This window comes from Pseudorasbora parva, chromosome 13 (genome assembly GCF_024679245.1).
Source record: "Pseudorasbora parva isolate DD20220531a chromosome 13, ASM2467924v1, whole genome shotgun sequence".
Classification (NCBI taxonomy): domain Eukaryota; kingdom Metazoa; phylum Chordata; class Actinopteri; order Cypriniformes; family Gobionidae; genus Pseudorasbora; species Pseudorasbora parva.
This window is the reverse complement of record NC_090184.1, coordinates 6,757,865-6,769,322: the sequence shown is the minus strand read 5'-3', so window position 1 is coordinate 6,769,322 and position 11,458 is coordinate 6,757,865. Positions and strand designations below refer to the sequence as shown.

Here is an 11,458-nt window from a genome sequence, read left to right as displayed (position 1 = left end):
TGATAGGCTTCTAAGCGAAACTGACATTACTCGGAGTGACTGAACGAAAGGGAATAGTGATGGTAACACCAGCTAAACAACCCTGAATGCACCTTTAAAGTCACCATGAAATCAAAATAGACTAGATTTTTAATAGATATAGATTTTTTTAACAGAATTTTGCCATGTTTATTTTAATTATTTATCCATGCACAAGTCCTACTCTACATTTTTTGTCCAAGAAGTTTCACTTGGATATACATCACAATCACATCTTCTGTTTCATGCCTTTTATGGCCTACATTAATCGAGGCATGTCAATTTAACGTTGATTCTGTGCAATAAATAATAGGATAAAAATTAATGCAATAAAAATGTCAATGATCTCCCTGACTCACACTTAAATTCCAGGGAGACGGACTGATGGGATAAGGGTGGGGAAAACAGATAAAATATAATTATCAGGGTCAAAGACAGAGACAGATGTGAATTAACACTATCTATACAGAATATCACTATACAGATTTTTGTAATAGATCTGAACAAAACCGGTTACACAGGTCACACGGCACTGCTGGAGAAAAGGCATACTAATCCCAGTTTATTTTTTCCAGAATAATTTCATTTGTTTTTCTTTGGCTGCTCTTGAAACATTATTTGCCAAACCTTGCTGGGCTTATGCTTATGATACTGAATAAAAACTGGATATTTACTTCTTTTGAAATTGGACACATCCATGATGGCGAGAGCAGTTTAGAGTCTCTGTCTCATGAGATGCCAGCTTTCTGTGCAAATGTTGACAGAGCGGCTGTCTGGACTAAATTATACCTGGTCTAAAGGGAATCAGTCAAGGAGAGGAGGCCGAGCTGCCGGAGAGGCCTGATTAAAAACAACTCAGGAAAAGGAAGAAATCATTTTTTTAAATCATTTTTTTGTTTATTTCTGTGAGCAGACATAGGATCTGCTAAATATCAGATGCCATTTTATAACCAAATTATGTAGAAATCAAAGACTCTTTGAGAACATGTTGTCAAGCCTGTGACCGTACATTGAAAAGGTTTTAGTTGAATGTTACAGGGTCGAAAATCGGTGCAAGAATCTCTTATAAATGTCCTTTTATACATGAGTCAGTTTCTGGTGCTTTACGTCAAGGACATTTTTTTTCCAGTAAATGTGATTTATTTTTCCCGTAACAGAGTTGAACTTTTTGACATAATAGTAGTAAATGTTTTAAGAGAAACTGATCTCAATTTTAAAAAATTTGAAACTTCTAAAAAATCCGGACTTTAGAATGATCATTCCATTATAAGAACAAAGGAGACTGTATAACTGGGTTCAACAAAAAGATTCAGGCACACCATCCATGAAACGCATGCAAACAGGACGACCAGGATGACTTTTATCACAACATTTTATTTCAAAACAATAGAGCATGTAAAAAAATTAATAATGTAGTCACGATAAAGCATATATGATTTAACAGGGACATATATGATTTCTCTGATGTTAATGAACCATAAAACCATCATCATAACAAGGTTTTGGAGTTATATAAACTCACTGGCATAATAAGTGGGACCACAATAACTTACTCACTCAAATGACAAGAACTCTGTAGAAGCAAAGGCTTGTGAAATCTGACACTGTATTATAACAATAATATATACAGCATGTAATTATGAACAAAAACAAACTCGTATATCAAATGCATTGGACTCTGGGTTGTAAATATTTTCTTTGGCAAAAAATTATTTCCAATGCGAAAAGCTATTTGTGATCTCCTGTGGTTAATCATGGTGGATGAAGTGCAGAGGCTTTAGAACGCTTGCTTGGGAAAATGTGTCATCTTTTGTTTTTGCTTCTACATTATTCAAAATCACAATCATGCCACAATAATAAAAAATTAAATCACAATAAAAGGAAACCCTTGTATCAAAACAAAACCAAAAAATCTACACAGGCTACAGAGATTTATACATACAGCATGTGTAAAGTATGATAATTTGTATAAAAAAAAAAAAAAAAGAATAATGCACCCATACACCATTACAACTGTGACATGTGCAAAAAGTAAGGTGATGTTGCTTATTGTTTACATACATTTCAGATTTTCCTCTGATGTTTCAAGTCCGTCCCCATAACCATCTTCAACATCATCCAAAAGGTAATAGTTCCCCCCAAAAATTAAGAAAGTCTGGAACAACATGAAGGTCAGTGAATTATGACAGAATTTACACTTTTGAGTAAACTATCCCTTTAATTTATCATGTCTGGTACTTTGTTAATAAATTCAAAGATCAAAAAGTAACATGCCCCCAACCCCCAACCCAATCAAAGCCACTAAAATCACTATTGCACAAATAAATGTCCATTACCTGAATGAGCAAGTCTGTTGCCTTCCTATGGCAAAGCATTTATCAAAAATGTTTATTGAATCAAAAAAGTGGTTGAATGTTGCAACGGCATTTAGTTTAAAAGAAAAACATCAACAACAAAAAAAAATCTGCCACAATGGGTCTCATTCACTAACAGGAGATATGTGTGCATAAAATCATAATTCACTAATGTCATTAAAACATTCTAAATTTACTATCAAATTTAGAACCAACTGAAGTCACATGTACATAAAACCCTTATATAGAGATGGGTGTGTTTATGCAGATTACAGCTGGGGCATGCTAGCCTAGAAATCTAGACACACCCTAGCGGCAGCAAATCTAATCGTCTAGCAACTCTCAATACCCTTCTGAGCTGTAAAAGCCAAACCTTGGTCGGGCCAATCACATTGTGTATAGAGTTGGTGGGCGGGGCTTAACATAAAGACGGCCGAGTTGCGCTTGCGTGCTTCTAGTAAACACAGAAACTGGCGAACGGCGGTCTTTCGAATCAGCTTTGACCGCGACTCTGGAAGACTTGGAGTTAAGCTTTTCTCTGAGAAAAGAACAAAGAACGTCACTGAAGTCATTCTTAAAAAGGGAAGATGTGTTCGGAGTTTTGCCGACCAGATACAGCGAAAGTTTAATCTGTCAACTAGCTCCGCTTCTCGTTGCTCTGGTTGGTTGTAGCGCTATCCTATCGAGTGCAGAGGGAGTTTGAAAGACAACCGTTTATCCGCCCCTCGGATTGAGCTGTCAATGGTGAGTTTCCAGACCAAACATCTTGATGTGGGTCCGGCTTGTCAGGCTAGGGGCATGCAGTCTTTCATTTAAAAAAATTAAAATGCATCAATGTTAGAAGGTTAAAAAACAATCTGTGTGCATAGTATATCCACCTATTTTGAATCCAAAGAATTTGATTTTTTGTGCAAAATTTTCCTGTGCATTTAAGTATGCATAATACACACAATTGTTAGTGAATGAGACTTGCCATTTAAGGAAGTTGACCTGTATATGAAAACACTAGTTAAAAAGTGCATATACACTGCCTGGCCAAAAAAACAAGTCACTGTTTGGATTTAATAGGAAAATGCGTAAGAGTCTATGATTGGATCATTATTGGAGTGGTTATTATATTCCTATAGTGTTATATGTTTGGCAACAGTTTTTCTAAACCTAATTGATGGGGTGTGTAGCTTTTAATTTCTGAACCAACCATGTAGGAAGTCATCATGGCTTTATTCCAGAATGACAATGCCAAGATTCATCAGGCTCAAATGATGAAAGAATGATTGTGAGGGAGCATGAAGAATCATTTTCACACATGAATTTGCACCTCTGAGTCCAGACCTTAAAGGGGGGGTGAAATGCTGTTTCATGCATACTGACCTTTTTACACTGTTAAAGACTTGGAATCCCATACTAAACATAGACAAAGTTTCAAAAGTTAAGGTGGACGTTTGATGGGAGTATTTCTTTGTCAAAAATACTACTTCCGGTTAGTCATAAGTTTCGGCAAGTTTTTTGAGATCATGCGTCCCCTTTGACGTTAATGGGGGCGGAATTTCCTTGTATGGGCCTTACGGACAATTCTACCGGAAGCGCGTGAAAGCAACAGGCTACGCCCATCAAAGCGCTGGCTTGTAGGATGCGCTGAACAGGTGATGTGCACAATTACAATGTCACCAAAAAAGTGCGTTTTTGGTTGCCAGACCAAGACAGTCCTGCACAGATTCCCCCAAAACCCCGCGTTAAGGCAACAGTGGATGTAATTTGCTTTTCCGGATCAGCAACTGAGTTGCGCGAATGTTTATATCTGTTCTCTGCATTTCGGTGCCGACTGTTTCATAAACAAGGCCCAGCTCGACGCCGGATTTTCCAATCGCCTAATGCTGAATGATGGAGCAGTCCCAACGTTAGAAGGGTGAGTGAGACTGCTTCAAATGTCTGTTTTTTTTAGTCCGCTTACTGTCTACACAAACCACGCGTAAACACACAAACACACGTGCACAACTGCACTTCCCACATGTACACCTTCAAAGACAAAAATACGACGATATAATTCAAGTATAAATATGTAAATAACACAAGCCGCTAAGCATATTATATAGTTAGTGTATAACTTGTACCACATACAGACGTCCTGCTCTAGTCGTTTTTGCTGCTGCTCCTGTTCAACTGCAGCCTCTGGGTCTGATTCCGGATCATAGATGTATGGCTGTATCTGATTAAAAGCCATATTTTTATTTTGAATAAAGTTTTTTTCCCGCTGTTGACACAGCTTTACGACGCACTCGACTCAACATAGCAGCAGCGAGCACACGTCATTATTTAGCTCCGCTCACACGACACGCCCCCACCCGCTCGGCTTTTTTCGGAAAGACTCGGAACAGCGCATCTTTCTTATATAATTATTAAAAAAATGAAGACTTTTCGGAGATATGCAGGATGCAATGCTACTCTATAGGTACTCAAGATTGACATGACACTGACTGAAACTGAGTGTTTCACCCCCCCTTTAAATTCATTGAAAGTATTTGGGATGTGCTGGCGGAGACTTTACAGAGTGCTGGACTCTTGCATTGTCAATACAAGAACCAAACCAAAAATGTATGTAAGAAGTTCCGTTTCTCCCTGGGAAGAGTGAAAATTAACCAAGAGCCTGGGATATGTCTTTAACAGCACATATAGAGACACAGCCACACTTCATTTAAATGGAATAGAGTTGAACGCCTGGATTGCTGCAGTGGACAAGTCAGGGCTGCCAGGAAAGTTTAAAGCCTGGATTTACCAACATGGCATCCTTCCACGACTCCTCTGGCTCCTGCTGGTTTACAACGCTCCCCCTCTGTTGAGGGCTTTGAGAGGAAGATCTGCAACTCTCTGTGGAGGTGGCTGGATCTCCCTCACAGCATCATCAGCATAGCCTTGTTCAGAACAAGCTACAACTCCCTATTCAGCAGCTTGTCGGAGGAGTTCATGAAGCCAAATTTCCAAAGTTCCAGAAGTGATGCTGTACAGAGAGTCCACTGATGCCAAACTCTCATCAGCAAGCATAGAAATGAGGACAGGTAGGAAGTAGAGGCCCCAGGAGGCAGTCGACTAACTGTGGCACAGTGTGTTGGTGAGGAAAGTGGCTTCAGGACATGCAGGGTTTGGCTGTACCTGAAGACCTTGACATAACAAGGCCCTGGGAAAGGACAGGCGTCACCTGGTCAAGGAAGAAATCTGAGCAGGGTGAGAGGCCATCAGCACAAGGAGCAGGAACCCAGCAGGGGGACTTCTGGCAACAACCTGGGACTGACAGCTAAAGTTCAACCTGGGAAGGCAGTTCAACTTGTCCACAACCACACTTAGGCCTGACATTGTCCTCCTTTCAGATACATCTCGGCAGGTGGTCCTATTAGAATTGACTGCCCTGGGAAGACTTAATGGAAGAGCCATTTGAACGGAAGAGGACCAAGCATGAGGAGTTGGTAGGTGAATGCTGTAGCAGGGGATGGAAGACCCGTTGCCTAACCATCGAGGTTGGCTGCCAGTTGCTCTGCAGGGCCTTCAAGCACCCCTTATTGTTGCATCTCCACCACCCTGCTGATCACCCTGCTCAGATTTCTTCTTAATCAGGAGACTAAGAAGGCATCTAGATGGCTGTGGATCAAAAGGGGTGATCCGTGGACCACACAAGCTATCTAGACACAAGTCGGGGACTGATCCTCCCTGGCTGGGTCAACTGAATGAGGGTGTATGATGTTGAAAGACCCCAAAACACCCGATGACACCAGGTTACATCACTGATGCGTCTAGGTTGCACCTGTAAGGTGTGTTAAAATCTGTCTTGCTACATGTTTTTTTACGAAATGAAAAGCTAAACACTCCATCAATAAGACATGGAAAGCTACACACTCCACTAATTAGGGTTGGTGGAACTCTTAAGACTGTAAACTGTTACAAAACATTTAACATGCTAGAATGATAATAATCACTGCAATAATTTTCCAGTAATAAAGCATTTGCCTATTTAAATCTAAACAGCAACTTTTTTTTGGCCGGGCAGCGTATTTTCTCAACTGTTCTGAAGAAGAAAGTTCCTGAAAGGTTACTTTGTTTCACCTTTCCTCTTTCATGAAAATCTCCTTTTGGTCACATGTGCATGCAATTGTAAAACATCCACGAATCCATTAATGGAACCAGCCACTTCCATTCTCAAAGCTCGGTTAAACTCACAAATGGCTCCTGCTGAGAAACAGTAGCTTCATACACAAATTTTCTTTGCGATGCCTAGTGTCTGATTCTGAGTGTAGCTCCCTCCAAAGTTTCATGATGGATTGTGTTCCATTGCATAGTTTTTTTTTGCCACAGGTGAGTCACGTTTTTTTTGTGTTAGGCAACACAGCAACAGAATCTTGAGGAGGGTATGGAAAATGTATATTTCCTGTTTACTTTCAGTCCTCGTCTTTAGGTCCTCATAGTAGTCCACTCGCATTAAACACAGGGCCGTGGAGGTGGACGATCTGGAGGAGGAGCTCTGCCTGGAGGTGGGGCTTGAGGGGGTGGGGGCAGGGAGGAAGTAGGTGATGGTGGAAGAGATGTGGGAGGAGAAAAGTAGAGGGTGGTAGGGGATGAAGACCAGACTGGGGGTGGAGAATAGGATGGAGGAGGAGTAATGGGTGGAGATGGGTTGATGGTGTGAGGAGGAAGGGTAGAAGGTACCGGAGGAAAACTGGAGGATAAGGAGGCCGGTGGACTGCGTGGAGGAGGGGGCAGCTGACCTTGAGGAGGGGGTGGGTTGAGGGTCCGTGTGGGGGTGTAGATGGGTGAAGAATGTGGATTGTAGGATGGATACCGTGGAGGAGGATTAGTCTTGATGCGGGTGAAGTTCATACAGCGACCCTGAGAGAGAAAGATAAGACAGAACATTTTTAGAATTTAAACAAATTTTTTTGCTGAAGAAAATCTGTGGTATGGTTTTTCCTGTTGTCAAGGTGTAGCTATAAGGAATGAGGTAGTGTTGCTATCTAGTGGATATGAGGTTAGGATGCTAGAAGGTGGTTGACAGGGCTCTATTATGTATTATGTTCTTTGTGTTTTTTTCGCATATTTTGTCATGCAATTGCTTGGATGTCCGGGACGGTTGTCAAGGTGTAGTTATACAGTGAATATCATGTTATGAGTGTTGCTAGGATGGTTACCAAGGCATTGCTATGCTGCTTAAACATGTCCTTAGGGTTTTTAGTATATACAGTTACTAGGGTGTTTTGGGTCGTTGCCAGGGAATTGCTATGCAGTGTTATCATGTCCTTGGGCAGTTTTAGCATTCGCAGTAGCTAAGGGTGTTCAAGGGTAGCTGCCAAGGTATTGCTATGGGGTGTTAACAAGTTCGTAGGGTGCAGTTGCTAGGGTGCCCTAGGTAGTTGCCAGGGCATTGCAATGTGGTGGAAAACATTTTCTGATTCTCTATGGCTTTGTTCACACTGCACAGATTTTATTTTAAGGACTGACTATATGAGGTCATCTGCATTGGTTGCTATAGTAACACAGACAAATACATTTTAGCATGTGGAAAGAGAGGACAGATTTTTTTTTTATTTTTTTTTTTATGTTACGTATCATGGCATATCTCAAATTTAAGATCCAAAATGACTAAATCACATTCCAAATATATATGATTACTTGGATTTCAGACCAGTAATGGATGTAAACCCATTGATGGGTTTGTGAAAAAAGGTCACACCTTAGGTCCAATTTTCACTATTAACTAATTACAGCTGTTAATAGTTAGTAAGGTACTGGTTAAGTTTAGGTATTGTGTATGATAAAGGGATGTAGCATATGGTCATGCAAAATAAGGCATTAATATGTGCTTTATAAATAAATAAACAATATTCTAGTTATATGCACGCTAATAAGCAACTAGTTCATAGTAGTGAGAACTGGACCCTAAACTAAAGTTACAAAAAACCTAAATTGATTTAAGCAAAATTTGCCAAAAATAAAAAATAAAAAAAACACTTCAGGGATTTAGTAAATGAGGTCACTGATATTTAATTCCAAAGTGTGTGTGCCACAAATGGTAAACAGGCAAGTTGTTCCCCTCATGCTAAAAACACTACGGCTTTGTTTTGAGTTTAAAGTCTTCTCTCAAAATACCAGTATAACATTGACCGGCAAACGCCTTCCATGGAATTAGTCATTTTGCATTAGAAATCAGCCTCAGATAGCGATCGTAAAAGCTTGTTTTGTTGCCATCACACAGGCCTACGTGGCAGAAGAGAAATGTGCTACATTATTTGATTTTTATTCGGATGAAGGGAATAAGCCATGGACATTAATCTGAAGTCTCAAAATGCATGTGGCTGCAATCATGATGGACTTTACCGTCAGCATGACAAACACAACATGACAAACTCTCTTAGAGCTTAGAGGCGTCTTTCTGCTCTTTCTGTCTGTGTAGCTAAAGGATGTTATAAATGCCAGACCAGTTTTAATGATAAACAGAGGGAAAAGAGAGTTGTAGGTGGTTTACTAGAAACACTTAGGCAAAATTAGTGCACTCTTTCCCAATTTCCTGTCAACTAATGAAGAATTCCCCCGCTGGCCCCGCAAGCTTATGGTATACTGTAATTAAAAACATCAAAGACTGAAAGAATTTGGTATGTATAGCTCTAGTTTTCACGTGACATAAAAAAACAACACAAACAAAGCTTTCTTCTGCTGGTTCTGCTTTTTACCAGGTTTGTAATAAGGACTAATGTAACAAGATGTTGATATTAAAAGACCAAATTCAGTATACACCTCAGGCAAGCAGATGAAGCAACTCCCAAAGTTTCACGTGAAGCGTTTTCACATAGACGGGGCGAATTAAGGACCATTAAAGGGATAGTTCACACAAAATTTAATATTACCCCATGATATACTCACCCTTAAGCCATCTTAGGCCTTCTATCCTAATAAAGGCCTTCTGAAATATCTAGCTCCCGGCGGACGACCTTCCTTATTCAACATACGAAAAAAGCGTAACTGACGCAACGACGACGTTGGACGTAACGTTAGCGTTTTGAACAGCAAGAAACATACACCTTCTTCATAAGTTGAATATGGAAGGCGGTCCGCCAGAAGCTAGATATTTTACTTCATATTGTGTTAAATATTTATATTTTTCTGACACAATCGCACCTCTTCACTTTAGAAGGCCTTTTATTAACCCCCCGGAGCCATGTGGAGTACTTTTATAATGGATGGATGCACTTTTTGGGCTTCAAATTTTGGGCTGCCATTTACTCGCATTATACAGCTCAGAAGCTCAGAACATTTTGCAATATAACTCTGAGTGTATTTGTCTGAAAGGAGAAAATCATATACACCTAGGACGGCTTGAGAGAGAGTGAATTATGGGCTAATTTAAATTGTTGGGTTAACTATCTCTTAACCATGTGGTGTGTTCATATTCTGTGCTCATATGCTTGCCTATATAAATTATGCATTATCATTAAAGTGAATATTGAATCTGATATTTTAATATCTCTGTTAAGCCGCGAATGCCATGTTAAGCAGACGTTTTAGAATTTCATGCTGTCTTTGATGATTGAATTACCGCGGCAGGTGCTGTATTTGGATCGAAAGTGCGCAAAACTTGCTGTTCATATCATTGTTTTTCTTATTTTGAGAGGAGATTTAAATATTCATGACTTGAGACAGACGGGAACAGGCCTGTGCTAAGTTTTATGGATCTGGTCCAGGTCTCCTCACCAGTCACGTGACTGAAAAGGTCAACCGTTTAAGGTCGAGGAGGTTTTTTAATGAACCTCTCATTAAAAAAATGATGGAAGAAATCTTAATAGTAAATGTGGAGGAACAGAAGTCCCGCTTTTTGGTTAAACGTACCAATCACACGGCTGGTTACCTAGGATTGTGCATGCATAATAGATGGTCCAGCCAGGAAAATGTCCTTCTTCAGTGTGATTTGAGCTAAATAAGCTTTATTCATAATTGTATTGTCAGATTTTATTTGTGATTTGACACGTTATTAATATGGAATCTTGACAAACAGTTAGAGATTTCAGTCTTTTCCAAATATATGGGGCGGACTTTAGGAGAAAGTAGACACTTTTAATCAGACAAAATTTGAGTACAATTATAGCAATATACTGTAAGTGTCCATAGTCATAATAAATAGGGAACTTGTCAAATCTTTAAAAAACATAAAAAATTGTAATGTTTCAAATGGTAATTTTTTTTATGTTTAAGATGTTTGCCGTTCATTCTGATTTTGGTGTTCATTTTTAAGGACATTTTTGTTTGCTTTTGCATGCTAACCAATTTTGGCTTTGTGTAAGGGTGCATTATAAAATCTAGGTCCTGAAGCAAAACCAGATGAGAACCAGCCCTCAACTCCATCCCTTCCCTCATCCCAAACTTCTCTCTGTCTCCACACTATCTCTCTCAGAAAAAGTCAGGACAGCAGCCAGCAGTAGAATCTTTTTTAATTTTTACTGTCGCCAGACCCCAATTTTTTTTTCTAAATAACGTGCCTACATGCCTTCCTCTGTTAATATCTGGTCTTCATTCCCAGACTTTTGTCATCTGCTCTGCTCAAACTGTCCTTATTGTCACCACTTAGTCAACTTCAGAGGGAATCAAAAAATGATCATACTGCAAATCAAAAACATAATGATACCTTCCTGTTGAAAAGGAAGCAATGATGTTATTTAACCAGTGCACGTGTTAGGCATGTGTGCAGACATCATGATGGGATTTATGTGTGCTCTAGCCACCGTAAAAATTGGTCTGTACACTGCAAAGATGGCCATTGTCAGATTGTATTAATCTCTTGAGCCAGACTCTCGAAACATGTATTATATGTAAAAAAAAACATATTGGAACACTTTATGATGTATGTTCACTATGTAAATACATTATGAAGAGGTGAGAATGTATTTATTCTTTAAAAAACTAAAGGGAATTCAAACCAGAGACAGTGAAACTGAACCAAATAGGATATAAATACACAGGATAAATGAGGGATAAAACAAGGATCAGGTGAGACTAATCAATTAACAAATGAGTAGGTACATTACATCCGTTTGTGACTGAAAATGACTGTGTGT

At 39.4% G+C, this 11,458-nt stretch overlaps 1 protein-coding gene across 1 annotated transcript in view; it reads right to left on the bottom strand.

Moving 5' to 3' along the window:
- Positions 1–1,372: 1,372 nt before the first annotated feature.
- Positions 1,373–11,458, bottom strand: part of antxr1a (ANTXR cell adhesion molecule 1a) — a 74,218-nt gene continuing 64,132 nt past the window's right edge. Inside the window, exon 18 of the mRNA XM_067413049.1 lies at positions 1,373–7,244. Coding sequence (XP_067269150.1) covers positions 6,837–7,244 — 408 coding nt within the window. The 3' untranslated portion in view covers positions 1,373–6,836. The remainder of the gene's footprint in view (positions 7,245–11,458) is intronic.